Below are 14,556 nucleotides of genomic sequence, written 5' to 3'. Positions count from 1 at the left end.
GCGATCAGTAAAACCCCAAGCATGTAGACAAGAGTCTCCAGCCTGACCCTTGTTAGCCATTATACTATTTACCTGCCATGGCACAGTATTCCTTTGACTAAAATCAAGTAGACAAACATTAACTCCAAAACAGCAAAGCAGGCCAGATTTCCAGACATTGGGAGCATCCAACTGTACACTAAAATTAAGCACATAATTACTGTGCATGCTCAAGAGGTTATGATTTGTACAAATGCGTCTAATTAGCTATTGGTGTGTACAGCTGCCCAGTTTAAGTGTGCAATTGCGATAACAGTGCAGTTGCATGCCTGAGCTGTTTGATAATCTACCCATTGTATTTGGTTTTGGAGCTGAGCAATACCGTTCTGTGTCTGTGGTATTTGTAGGAACTCCTGACTCAGAAGAGAGAGAAAATAATGGTGTGTCTTTTCTGATCACTTTGGTAACATATAGTTCAAAGTTTAAAACAGAACAAGGCACCTGACTGGGCTCGGGGCTTCAGCACCGCTCATGCTGAAGCCCTGAGCCCTGGCAGGTGTGACCCACAGGGCTGAAGCCCCATAACCCCGCTCCCCACTGGGCAGAAGCCCCAAGACCCCCCTTCCTGCTGGGCAGAAGCCCCTACTGCACCACCCTGCTGCAAGACAGAGGTCCCAAGCTCTCCCCGCCCCCAGTCTGGTAGGTGGAGAATGAGGGAGGCTTGGGGGCTCTGTGAGCTGCACTTTAATGGTAAAAGAGCCACATGTGGCTCACGAGCCACAGTTTAGCTGCCCCTGCCATAGACCAATAAACGCTCTGTGCTGCTCCAAGTGCTGTGCTGACTGTGGGTCTTTTTTCAATTCTTGTGCGGGCGGCCTGCACGAACAATTGCATGCTGCACTGATGCTGCAGTCTGGGTGCAGGAAAAGCCTTCAGGCCGGGCATCACACGCCATCAACCACTCAGTAAGAAAGAAAAATGAGTCCTTCCTGGGGAGGATCACTGAGGTACAAAAATGAGAGCTGGAGTATTACAGGACAATTACATGTCTGCTCTGGCACCAAACTGCACCGGAACTATTCCTCAGGTTTAGACACTCCCAAAGTCTTTATTTTATGACCAGGCTGACACATTTACATAATTTAAGTGGAAATTGGCTCCAGTAGCAAAGTTTGGATCTGGAATTGGATCCAAATCTGCATTTCCTTAAGGTCAGGATGTTTTGATCCAAGTCTTGATGCCTGGATTGTAAACTAGATCTGAATTTGATATTCCCAAAGGGAAAAAGGTGCATGGATATTTGATCCTTGGATGTGTGCCCATGAGTATGGTCATGGATGGTTTTGAATCCAGTATTGTGGATGGGGCCAGTCTCTCAATTGAAGCACTGGAATGCCAAAGTAGCTCTGTAAGTGAGGTTTAGCTTCGATAACTAGGAATGTTCAAAGAGTCTCATTAATGACACTCTGTTGATTGGTATTTATTTAATTGTGACGTCGAATCAAAGCTCCATTCAGAAATTGGGATGAAAGTCAGTGGGAATTTTCGGAGGGAACACTTTTTCATTGGAAAGGGCTGATTTGTCAAAATGTAAACGTTCTGTGGGAATGTATCGATTTTTAATAAAATTCTGACAAACGAAACAGATTTCCAGAAACCCCTTGCATAGGTTTCTAAACCTGCCTGGTTTCCTCCCAGTTTGCCTGCCCAGATCCTCAGAGCCCAGGCTCCCAAGGTTCCTAGCTCCAGAGCAGCTCACCAGGAGAACTTTTCCCAGACCCGGGGCTCTCCAGGGCTGCTGACTTGCCAGGGAGCTGGGCAGCTGGTTCTCTGCCTAGCTGCCATCCTGGAAGATAGATGGGCAGGTTGCTGGCCAGGCAACCGGGGAGTCATGCAGCCATTTAGTGAAAAATTCCAAGATTTTTTCTTCCATTATGGAACAACAACAAAAATTGGAATTTTTCACAAAATTCCTGCTCAGTTCTACTAGGCATCCGAAGGAATGCATCCATAGAGGAAGCAACTTAGTGAAGAGCTGCCTCTGTCTTGTCTAGCTGTTCCTGTCTTCTGTGACATGAAGAGAATAACAGAACATAGTGTCGACTGCACATCCCAGTGGAGTTGATGTTGGCTTAATAACTAACGCCACCTGCAAATACCAAGAAAGCAAACTGGTAGATTTTAGTTGGATGAATATTCATGAATACTTTGGGGCTGCACTTTCCTGGCTCTAACAGCTTGCTCTGGCAATGTACTATGATCTCTGGAAATCTGGCTTCTCTTCCCAACTCCCTCATTGACTCACCTTAACCTCTTACTTAACCTTGTACGCTCTGCCTGGGCACTTCCCAGCCTTAGTAAAGTGTTTAATGATCATCACCCAATAAAACCAGAGCAATCTCCGCACCATACCCAAACCTAAAAGTGGATTAATGGGGAAATCAAAGGACTCCAAAATGGTCAGTCCTGGTTGGGTGAGAATGTGGGAGAAGACTGTGCAAGGACCTTTTGATTTCCTCTTGTGCGCCTCAGCAGGGAACTGCAACTTAGGTACAAGTGATCAAGACTTGATCGCATTTATAATATGTGAACAGAATAAAGTCCAGACCAGTGATGTACATCCTTGGCGTTTTAAAAGGGCCATTTTCACAAATATGAAAACAGTTATGAGCCAGATCAGCAGGGAGGAAGAATTTAATCAGAAAAATGTGAGTGATAAATAGGAATTGTTTAAGAATACCTTACTAGATGCCCCAAAAGGCATAGTCCCACAAGGAAGAAGGCTGTACTGGTTAAAAAATGGACCTGATTTAGAGGGGAAGTGAAGGCAGCTATGAAAAATAAAAATAATAATATATAACAAATAAAGAAAGGGGAAATTGATAGTAATGAATATAAATCAGATGTTAGATATTGTAGAATATTGATAAGGGAAGCAAAGGGACACAAAGAGAAAACCATTGCCAGCAGAGTTAAAGACAATAAAAGGAGGTTTTTAAAAAAAGTATATTAGGACCATAAAAATCCCAACAATGGAATTGGCCCAGTACTAGATGAAAACGGTAGAATTATCAATAACAATTAAGAAAACGCAGAAGTGTTCAACAAATATTTCTGTTCTGTATTTGGGAAAAACAGATGATGTCATATCATATGATAACACTCTTTCCATTCCTCATGTATCTTAAGAGGATGTTAAACAGCAGCTGTTGAAGTTAGACATTTTAAAATCAGGAGGTCCAGGTAACTTGCATCCAAGAATTTTAAAAGATCTGGCTGAGTTTGTTGGGCCATTAATGCTGGTTTTCAATAAGTCTTGGAAACCTGGGGATGTTCCAGAGAACTGGAAGAAAGCTAATGTTGTGCTGGTATTTAAAAAGGGTAAGTGGGATGACCTGGGAATTATAGCCTGTCAGTCTGACATCGATCCTGGGGTAGATAATGGAGTGGCTGATACAGGAGTCCATTAATAAGGACTAAAAGAGGGTAATATAATTAGTCAATCAACATGGGTTTATGGAAAACAGCTCTTGTGAAACTAACATGATGCCTTTTTGATGAGATTATAAGTTTAATTGATAATGGTAATAGTGTTGATGTAATATACTTGGATTTCTGTAAGATGTTTGACTCAGTACCAAATTGCATTTGATTAAAAGATTAGAAAGATATAAAATTGTCACACATGAAATGGATTAAAAAATGGCTAACTGATAGGTGTCCAAATGTAACTGTAACTGGGGAATCATCATTGAATGCATGTTTCTATTGAAGTCCTGCAGGGATTGGTTCTTGGCCTTACACTAGTTAACATTTTTATTAATGACCTGGAAGAAAACATAAAATAATCACCCAAAGTTTCTAGATGACACAAAAATTGAGGGAATGGTAAATAATGAAGAGGACAGGTAACCACTACAAAGCAATCTGGATCGCTTGGTAGACTGGACACAAGCAAACAATATTAATTTTAATATGGTGTTAGGGTTCCCTCCCCACTCTGAACTCTGGGGTACAGATGTGGGGACCCACATGAAAGACCCCCTAGCTTATATTACACCAGCTTAGGTTAAAAACTTCCACAAGGCACAAATTTCTTGCCCTGTGATGGTATCGCTGCCACCACCAAGTGAGTTAGACAAAAATTCAGGAAAAGGGCCACTTGGAGTTCCTGTTTTCCCAAAATACCCCCCAAACCCCTTCACCCCCTTTTCTGGGGAGGCTTGAGAATAGTATACCAACCAAATAGGTAACCAGGGTGAACACAGACCAGACCCTTGGGTTTTTAGGACACTAAAAACTCAATCTGATTTTTAAAAACAGAACTTTATTATAAAGAAAAAAGTAAAAGAAGCACCTCTGTAAAATTAGGATGGAAGGTAATTTTACAGGGTAATAAGATTTAAAACACAGAGGATTCCCCACTAGGCAAACTTTAAAGTTACAAAAAACAGGAATAAACCTCCCTCTTAGCATAGGGAAAATTCACAAGCTAAAACAAAAGATAATTTAACACAGATTTTTGCTATTAGTTACTATTTCTGTAATATTAAATGTATCATTTCAGTAGAAACTGGATTACTTGCTTGGTCTTCCTCTTTGTCTCAGAAAGAACAACAACACAAATCATAAAACAAAATCCTTCCCCCACAGATTTAAAAGTATCTTTTCCCCTTATTGTTTTTTTTGGTTAGGTGCCAACCGGTTATTTAAGCTTCTTAACTCTTTACAGGTAAAAGAGGAATTTTATGCTACCCATGGCTGTATGTTCATAACATATGGCTAAATATCAGTGTATACATCTAGGAACAAAGAATGCAGGCCACACTTACAGGATGAGGGACTATCCTGGGAAGCAGTGACTCTGAAACAGATTTGGGGGTCATGGTGGATAATCATCTTCCAGTAAGATTCTGTGGTCAAAAGGGCTACTGTGATCCTGGGATGCATAAATGGGAATCTTAAGTACGAGGAGAGAGGTTTTCACCTCTGTGTTTGGCGCTGGTGCGACTACTGCTGGAATCCTGTGTCCAGTTCTGGTGTCTACAATTCAAGAAGGATGTTCATAAATCAGAGAAGAGCCACAAGAAGATTAAAGGATTAGAAAAGCTGCCTTCTAGAGATAGACTCAAGGAGCTCAATCTAGTTAGCTTAATAAAGGAAAGGTTCGGGGAGACTTGATCACAATCTATACACAGTTACATGGGGAACAAATATTTAATAATGGGCTCTTCCATCTTTCAGAGAAGAGTCTAATATGATCCAATGGCTGAAAGTTGAAGCTAGACAAATTCAGACAGGAAATAAGGTGTAAATTTTTAACAGCGAGAGTAATTAACCAGTGGAACAATTTACCTTACTGCCATTAGAGGAATGCAACCCTAGAATATCCCAACATCCTACAGAATATCCCAGGGCTGTAGTGGAATTAGAAAAAATGTCTGATGTTTATTCACTCCCACCCCTCCAGGTGGAATTCATTGAATTCTGCTAATGTGAGGCTGATAGTTTCCCCAGAGAGAATATTACATTTTTAGAGTAGCACTAGGTCTGGGAAATCACAGCATGGCATGTGGGTAAATAATCTGTGGTATCAGAGTCAGTCATCAACAATCAGTGGCCGAACTCAATCCATTTAGGTTTTCCAGGAGCGGAAGATAAAGAGAGATGAGGCAAGAGTATTGCATGCAGCAGAAGAGCTTCTGATTGTAGCCTGGTTAGCATCTACTCAGAGAAGAAGGAAAACCCAGTGATTACTTCAAGCAAAGATTGAGTTGAACTTCGCAGCCTGGTTAGATCTAACAGGACAGCCGCAAGGAGTGACGGGTTAGCCAGAGAATGGCTGACTCGCTGGACTGTCCTTAATTTGATCATGTATCCTAATTGCACAAGTCAATGGCTCGAGGGCAAAAAGAAATACGAGATGAGACAACTCATCAGCCACTGAGAAAAAAATAAGGAGCTCTTAGGCCACCAATAAAACTCCTTGAAGAGGCGATGGGCATACCCTCAAAACATTTCCGAGGCATGAGGCCAAATTCAAACCACTGTAAACCCCCAAATGGAGAGATCCAGGATAGATCAAAAGGATGAGAATAGAGCTGGGGGAACTGGATTTTCTGTTTCAAGGAAAAGTCTGCGATTTCAACCCATTTTTTGTTCAGAATTGGAACAAAACCAAAAATGTTCCAAATCTCCTGTGAAACAAAATTCTGACTTGTGTGGGGGCTGGAGGAGGGGTGGTGGTGACAGAGTGCTGGGAATCAGCCACTGACACAGCACTCTGGTCACTGTTTAACCCATGCGTCCCCCCGGGGAGCGTCTGGTTAAGGAGAGGAATTCCTGATTATGGGATCAGATTGGGGTGGAAGTAGCTATTGAGTTCAGTAACACTGAGACTGGATAAAAGAGCACAGGAAGGAAGGTAGAGGGAGGGGGAGGATGCAGGAGAGAGATATAAAAGAAAAGGCTAAAAGGGCCTGTCAAAAGGGAGTGCTCTGAGAGAAGACGCTCCCCCCAGGGCCGGCTCCAGGCACCAGCTTACCAAGCAGGTGCTTGGGGAGTCCACTTTGGAGAGGGGGGGCACGTCCAGCTGTTCAGCGGCAATTCGGCGGACGGTCCCTCACTCCTGCTCGGTGCGAAGGACCTCCCACCAAATTGCCGCCGCAGATCGTGATCATGGCTTTTTTTTTGTTTTTTATTTTTGTTTGTTTGGCTGCTTGGGGCGGCCAAAACCCTGGAGCCGGCCCTGGCTCCCCCTGCCCTGCTTTTTGGAGAAGGGGGAGTAAAGCTGGGTAATATTGTAAATACTCTGATGGCACTCACGTGTGAAAGGCAGGCAAGTGAATCCCTGCAGATAAACGGCAGGGAAGGTCTCTGAGGGGCTGCACATAAAGGGTGGGCGCAGTGGGACCCTGTCACAGTGGGGGTTGATTGAAACCTTGCGTGTTGATAAAATGGAAACGTTTCTTGCTGATTTCCACTTGTTTTTCGTTCGATTCAGGTGAGTAACTGAGCTCTGTGCTTCCCTGACCTGGGTGGAGCTGAGAAGTCAGGCCGGGGTGCTCACTGCAGCACTCCTTCTGGCACTGGCGTTTGAATGTGTTGTGTTTGGGTTTGTTCTGTTGTGCCATGCTCCAAGCAATGGGGTGGGGACGCTCCCTACGTAGGGTTCTTATTTAAAGTTGTTGTTGTGCTATATTGTACCCTCCCCTTCTGTGTGCAGAGTGTGACAAAGTTCCTCCTCTACCTTGGTGGGTCCTGGGCTTATTGGCGGATTTGCTCGCTTCACAGATTCACCCTGTGGGTAGGAAACAGTCCTGAGACCTTCCCCTTTGGTAGAAGCTATAGTCCAGGTCAATTCCTCCTGTGTTTGATCAGGAGTTGAGAGGTATGGGGGGAACCCGTGCCCGCCCTCTACTCCGGGTTCCAGCTCAGGGCCCTGTGGACTGCAGCTGTTTAGTGCCTCCTGGTACAGTTGCACGACACCTACTGGGCTACTTCCCCATGGCTTCCTCCCAACACTTTCTTTGTCCTCACCACCGGACCTTCCTCCTGATGTCTGATAACACTTGTACTTCTCAGTCCTCCAGCAGTACGCCTACTCACTCTCAGTTTCTTGCACACCTCTTGCTCCCAGTTCCTCCCACACACACTTCCTCTCCTCTGGCTCCCTAGCTCCCCCTGGCTTGACTGGAGTGAGCCCTTTTATAGCATCAGAGGGGCCTTAATTAGAGTCAGGTGCTTAATTGCCTCACCTGACTCTTAGCAGGTTAATTGGAGTCAGGTGGTCTATTAGCCTGGAGCAGCCCCTGCTCTGGTCACTCAGGGAACAGAAAACTACTTATCCAGTGGCCAGTATATCTCCCTTCTGCTACTCTGCTGTTCCCAACTGGTCTGGGTCTATCACAAGAGGGAACGGGGATCCAGTTAATCCCAACCCCAAGGCAGCACCTCCAGAAGAACCTCTCTCCCCTTCTCCTGACTCAATGGAAGCCCCTTTGCGGTGGCTCTCTGGGGCGCAGGATGGTTTGTGCTCAGGGTTGTCTGGAGGAGGCATTGTCCTCTCGCCAACCTCAAGGGAATTTGCTGTGCCTGTGACCCTCTAGAGATGGTCTGGGGCCAAAGCCCACAGGAGAGACCCTTCCAGAATGCTGATGAAGGCCCCAGGGGACAAAGCCGGACCGGGAGCCATTGTACAGGGACAAGGCTTTTGGGTGGATGTCCCTGCCCTCTGCAGATTTCCCAACATCTGCACAGCTCCTGGGGGGTAGGAGAAAGTGGGCACTAGTTTGGGAGGCCTAACCCTCTGCTGTTCCTGGTGGAACAGCCCTGTCTCTCAGCTCTTGGCATGAGAACTAGTAGCTATGTCTGCAACGGCAGCCTCACAAAGGGCCAGATCTTAGCCACATGGGAGCATGACCCTCCTCAGGTTCGCTTCAGAGAGTTTATTTTGCACGCCTCTGTGGGAAGGGTTGGGTTTGCCCCCCACCAGAAGAGAGGAAGATTTAGCCCTGCTCCTTGGCAAGGCTGTGCCATTGGAACTGCTCTGCGAAGGGCTCCGTTGGGTCTGCCTGTCTCCAGGAGTCCCCTGGAAGTGAGGATCCCGCCCTAGGGAGGAGGATGTGTGCAAATGAAACTCAGTCTCTGGTTGGAACACCTCCAGCTCCCAGCCTGCCTACATGCAAGCCCAGCAGACAGGCGAATATAGCTCTGATGGCAGCTGACCCCCCCCCCCCCCCGCGCCAGTTTCCACCTGGGGGTGGGGAGATGCATGTGCAGAGACCCCCTCCGCATGGATCAAAAGAGGCCTGGTTTTCTATGGCTTCTCAAACCAGACGTTTTCCTCTTTGAAGCGATCCTTCCCTCCCACTGCTCGTGGCACGGGAAGTTACTGAATTCAGTGGCCATTTTCACAAAGCAAAGCAATTAGGCAGCGATACTGTAGCACCGAAATGAGAAGGAGTAGGTGGGTGCTCGTTAGCCTACTTGGAGCGTGATTAATTTGTGGAGTTGAAAACAGAACGAGTACAGAACTCTGAAATCGCTGCTAATTAACAAAGCTGGGCAGAGGTTCTGAGCTCTGATTAGACCTGCCCAAAACTGAATGAGGCCCCTTGCAGCTGTGTGTTTTGGTTTTTTTGGCTTTGCATCTTCCTTTCCAAACCAGAGTCAAATCCCCACCCAGCAGTCCCTAGGGGGCTAGGCTTAGATTTTCACTCAGACACTTGGGGGGCACTCTGTGGGTGGCATTGAGAACTGGCGTCACTGGTCTAGCCAAGAAAGGCATTGGCACAGTAGTCTTGGCACTGGTGCTATGGCATAGGCACTGAAAGTTGACATAGGCTGTCTGTGCATTCAGACCATGATGTACTAGCATCCTGGCATAATGTCTCAGGATGCCAGCTCCGTAACACAGGGAGCATTGATCCTTGTGGTGCATGGACAGATTGATATTTAGCTCTTAGTATCGTGGGGATCAGGTGATAGCATCATGGATCTGGGCAGCAGCATCCTGGCATGGGTCTTGAACTGGGGCCCCGAGCTGTGGCATGACTGTGAATGAGAATTTCAGTGGCTTGCAGCCTGCTCGGTCTCTGGCAGTCGCTCTGGGAAGGGCTTCCATTATAAGCTTTCAGTAGAGTACCACACTTTCAGTCAGCAGCCTCACTGGCTGTAGTGCAGGACATTCTCCTGGTACCTGCAAAAGCTTGTCTCAGCTGGAAGTGGCTCATGTCACCATGGCAGGGTAACCTTTCCTGTCGTTAAAGGTTCCTCCCCTCATGTTTTCCCAACAGGCTGCAAGGAAATGCACCTGTGGGTCAGGTTTTAAGTGGTGCTGGCTCCCACCCTGCTACTGATGCTTTTCTTCTTCCTCCCTCAGAAACATGGAAAAAGGCTAACTGTCACAGAGTGAGCCGTGAATGGTGTGCCCTCACTGGGGCCCCGGCCTGAGAGGACAACGGGCAGAGTCAATGGGAAGGCAGTGGGGTCTGTCTGCCAGTCGTCACGCTGCAGTCGGAAAGAAGGCTTCTAATGCCACTGGGACCCCCTGATGGAAGGTGAGCAGGGGCGTGAAAGGCGAGTGTGCATAACGATTGGGGCTCTCTCTCAGCAGAAGTTCATCTTTGGGTTGTCACTGGTGGCAGCTGCCAGGGGTTGCTGTTGTGAACCAAAAGGTAACCTTGCTTTCTGACTCCTGGGAAAAGATGGGGAGTTTTCTCTGACAAGATTTCCTTGGTGTGAAGGGGCCATTTTCAATGAAGATCTGTTTGGAAAAGATGAGGCTGCAAGGGGAAGGGTCTCCAGCCTGGTCTACACTAGAAAATTAGGTTTGTTTAACTACGTCGGTCAGGATGTGAAAAATCAACACCTCTGAGTGGTGGTGTTAAGCCGACCTAAGTCCTGTGTAGACAGCGCTAGGCTGATGGCAGAATTCCTCTGTTGACCTAGCTACTTCCTCTCAGGGAGGTGGATTAACTACAGTGACTGGAGAGCCCTTCCCATCGGTGTAAGTAGTGTCTACACTGAAGCACGGCTGTGCCACTGTAGTGTTTTAAGTGCAGACGAATCCTTCCTAGTTTGTCTTTTGAAAAGTGAGCCACACAATTTTTAACCCCTCAAAGGCTGGACCAGAGTTACCAGTATTGTGCTGGGATATATGGGATACATTCTCTCACAGCCTTTGTTCCATTCAGTATAGCTGGCCTATACAGTATCATGCAGTGCATAGGATGAGGGGTGGGGATTAATGACCACAAAAGGACACAAGTATGTTGCTATAAAGTCTTCTGATGTTGAAGCTGGCACCTGCAGAGCCCCTTTCTAATAGGCTGGTTCCTAAGGGACTTAGCTTAGGTGTCATTTCCTCTCCTAATGTAACCAAATATCCAAATGAGCCCCATGTTCCCTAACACCAAGTCCAGTTTAAATAAGAAGGAGCTGTTCAGAACGTGGCCAGAGAGGTGAATTCATGTGACTGTCCAGCTTAACCAATCAGAAATGTGACAACAGCCGTGTTTGAAATGTCGTACCTTTCCCAGACGTGAAGAAGAGCTCTGTGTAACTTGAATGGTCTCTCTCACCAACAGAAGTCAGTCCAATAAAAGATATTGCCTCACCCTCCTTGTCTTTACAACAGCCATGGGAATTGTAAAGCAATGAAGGACAACCTTTATATTTATGGAGGTGTCATTCAGACTGGGAGGCATATCTCAAATTGATCAGAGTTTTTAAATGGAGGTGGAAATCCCAGGAAGATAAGACTTTCTAGTAAGATTTCTGGTGCTTCACTTTTTCACTAGGGATGAAATCTTCCCAGAATGATCTTTCTTATGGTATTTTGCGTTGCTTACTTTGTAATGAAAGAGGTGCCAGGGCTCAAGCAATTTTTTTACTTTCATAACCGATACAGCAAGCCCAGAGGTGCCGGGGCTATGAACTGCCAAGCCCAGAGGTGCCGGGGCTATGAACTGCCAAGTCTAGAGGTGCCAGGGCTCAGCCGTGGCACAAATTAAGCACCAGTATTTTGGCTTTTGGCCCAATCCAGGCTAAGCAGAAATGCCCAGAAATAGTTTGAGTTTGACGTGAGTTTTTGGTGAAAGCTCACATTGTCTGAAACTGATTTGCACAGCCCCGTTGGGAAGCATTTGTATTTCTCAAGATTGTCCACTAAACCTTTCTCCCTTTGAGAAAGAGGTTTGATTGCCACCAATGCATTTGTATTTGGAATTTTTCTTCTAATGGATGAAGCAGAAATAATAGAGCAGGAACTTAGTAGCTCAGCTGGTGCTGGACTTGGTTTGGGATTTTCTCACTGGCGCCGGATGGCTTCAGCCTAGTGTCTTGTTTGGACAGACCTAGTCAGTTTCAGTTTTATCTCCTTATGTATTTCATTTCTGGGCAGCATGTTCTGTTCATTATGGTGCAGAGTCTATACAGAGACTGCCTTGTCCAAGCAGTGCCTTGCCACCAGGGCCGGCTTTAGGAAGTGCGGGGCCCGATTCGAACAGTTTCGACGGGGCCCCGACAGGGACGACTTTAAAAAAAACAAAAACAAAAACACGTGGGGCTTGTACTCACCGGGCTGTGCTCCTAGTCTTTGGTGGCGGGTCCTTCACTTGCTCCGGGTCTTTGGTGGCACTGAAGGACCCGCCGCCAAAGTGCCGCCAAAGACCCGGAGCGAGTGAAGGACCCGCTGCCAAAGACCTGGAGCGCCGCCGGGTGAGTAAAAATTAAAAAGGTGCCTCTAGCCAGGGAAGGGATTCTCTGCCACTTGCCCCCCACTCTGGGCGACCCTGCCTCTGGGCGCGGGGCCCTCTTAAGCGCGGGGCCCGATTCGGGGGAATTGGTGGAATTGGCCTAAAGCTGGCCCTGCTTGCCACAGCTGTGTGATCTCCAAGAAACCTGCCTATCACCCTTCCATCTCCTGTCACCCCTGAACAATGCATCCTCAGCACATAGAAGATCCAGATACTGTCAGTGACTCCTCACACTCATCACCCCCCCCTCTTCCTCACAGGGGTTTGGATCAACCGCTATCGGAAGCAGCTGGTGAGGTCCATCTCGTCGCAGTTCCTGGAAGAGATCATCTGCTACATGAGGAAGCTGGATCTCCTCAGTGCTGAGGAGGCAGGCCAGGTTCAGGAGGTGAGCTCCCTGTCGGAGCAGGTGAAGGCAGTCATGGATCTTCTGGCTGGAAAGGGCAGCTATGCCTCTCAGTCCCTGCAGACTTACATAGAGACAACCAACTCCCAGCTCTATCTCCACATCACCGTCTATGGTAGGAGATGCTGTTCGTTGTCTTCAGTCTGTGTGCATGTGTGTCATAAAAGCCTCTGTGTGTGTGTGTGCACATGCGTCGGCATTGCATGCTAGCAGATGTGTACCTGTAGCATTCACAGAGCCAGGTGTACCCTGGGGAGCTTTGCCCGAGTAAGGACAAAAAAGGACGTCCAGGTCAGACCCCTGTTGATTAAGAGAGCCAACTAAGGACACTACCACTGAGACACTCAGACTCTAAGGTCAGAAGGGACCATCATGATCATCTAGTCTGACCTCCTGCATGTTGCAGGCCACAGAACCTAACCCGCCCACTCCTGTAATAGATCCCTAACTTCTGGCTGAGATATTGAAGTCATAGAATCATAGAACCATAGGGTGAGACAGGACCGCAAGGGTCATCTAGTCTAACCCCTGGCCAAGATGCAGGATTTGTTGCGTCTAACCCATCCAAGACAGGTGGCTATCCAGCCTCCTTTTGAAAACTGTCAGTGAAGGAACTTCTACAACCTCCCTAGGCAATCTGGTCCATTGTCCTACTGTTCTTACAATTAGGAAGTTTTTCCTGAGATTCAATCTAAATCTGCTGTGCTGTAGTTTGAACCCATTGCCTCTTGTCCTGCCCTCTGTGCCAAGAGAGAACAACTTTTTTCCATCTTTTTTTATGGCAGCCTTTCAAGTATTTGAAGACCGCTATCATGTTCCCCCCTTAATCTCCTCTTTTCCAAACTAAACATCCCCAGTTCTTTCAGACTTTGCCTTGCGTTCCATCCCTTTGATCATCTTTGTCACTCACCTCTGGATCCTTTTCAGTTTCACCACATCCTTTCTATACACTGGTGACCAAAATTGGACACAGTTCTCCAGCTGAGACCCAACCAGTGGAAAGTAGAGCAGTACTATCACCTCCCATGATTTGCATGCTATGCCTCTGTTAATCCAACTTAAAATGGCATTTGCTTTTTTTGCAACAGCATCGCATTGCTGACTCATGTTGAGGTTTGGATCCACCACAACTCCCAGATCCTTCTCAGCGGTGCTGCTGCCAAGCCAGTTATCCTCCATTCTGTATTTGTGCATTTGGTTTTTCTCCCTTAAATGTAGCACCTTACATTTGTCTTTGTTGAATTTCATTTTGTTTTCTATTCTCCAATTTATCAACCTCCCTCTGAATTTTAGCTCTAGCCTCCAAAGTGTTAGCAACCTCCCCAGCCTTCTGTCACCTGCAAACTTGATCAGTCTGCTCTCTATTCCTACATCTAGACCATTAATTAAGATGTTAAACAACACCAGACCAGAATAGATCCCTGTGCAACCCCACTTGAGACCTTCCTCCAATCTGACATCAGTCCATGAATAGTTACTCTTTGTTTGCTGTTATTTAACCAATTTTGTATCGACTTAATGGTAGTTCAGTTGAGCCCGCATTTCTCCACCTTACTTATGAGAACGTCATGTGGGACTGTGGCAGAAGCCTTGCTGAAGTCCAGGTATATTATGTTCACCACATTCCCCCTATCCACTAAACCAGTTACAGCGTCAAAGGAGGAAATTGGGCTGGTATGGCAGGATTTGTTTGTGGTAAATCCATGCTGGCTGCTAGTGATCACCCCTTCAGCCTCCAACACTCGCAAATGGAATGTTTCATACATTGCTCCTGGTTTGGGGTACCAGCTGCTTTGTCCTGACTCAGACCTGTGAGCAGGTAACTTCAACTTCCTGAGAAAAACACACACACCAACTCTAGGCACATTCCCTTATGAGCCACTGCTCTCTGATCCACCCTCCCAACCTCTG

The 14,556-nt window shown here is 46.6% G+C and overlaps 1 protein-coding gene across 2 annotated transcripts in view; it reads left to right on the top strand.

Moving 5' to 3' along the window:
* The window catches only part of NLRC3 (NLR family CARD domain containing 3), a 72,868-nt gene that overhangs the window by 17,993 nt on the left and 40,319 nt on the right, over positions 1 to 14,556 (top strand). The window contains exons 2-3 of one of the 2 annotated variants that reach the window (XM_054042450.1): positions 9,863 to 10,040; positions 12,500 to 12,760. In XM_054042450.1, coding sequence (XP_053898425.1) covers positions 10,034 to 10,040; positions 12,500 to 12,760 — 268 coding nt within the window. In that variant the 5' untranslated portion in view covers positions 9,863 to 10,033. The remainder of the gene's footprint in view (positions 1 to 9,862; positions 10,041 to 12,499; positions 12,761 to 14,556) is intronic. The other variant, XM_054042451.1, reaches the window with a different exon arrangement.

This window comes from Malaclemys terrapin, chromosome 10, assembly GCF_027887155.1.
Source record: "Malaclemys terrapin pileata isolate rMalTer1 chromosome 10, rMalTer1.hap1, whole genome shotgun sequence".
NCBI lineage: Eukaryota > Metazoa > Chordata > Testudines > Emydidae > Malaclemys > Malaclemys terrapin.
Note: the sequence above shows the minus strand (reverse complement) of the source record. Positions and strands in the feature narration are given on the sequence as shown.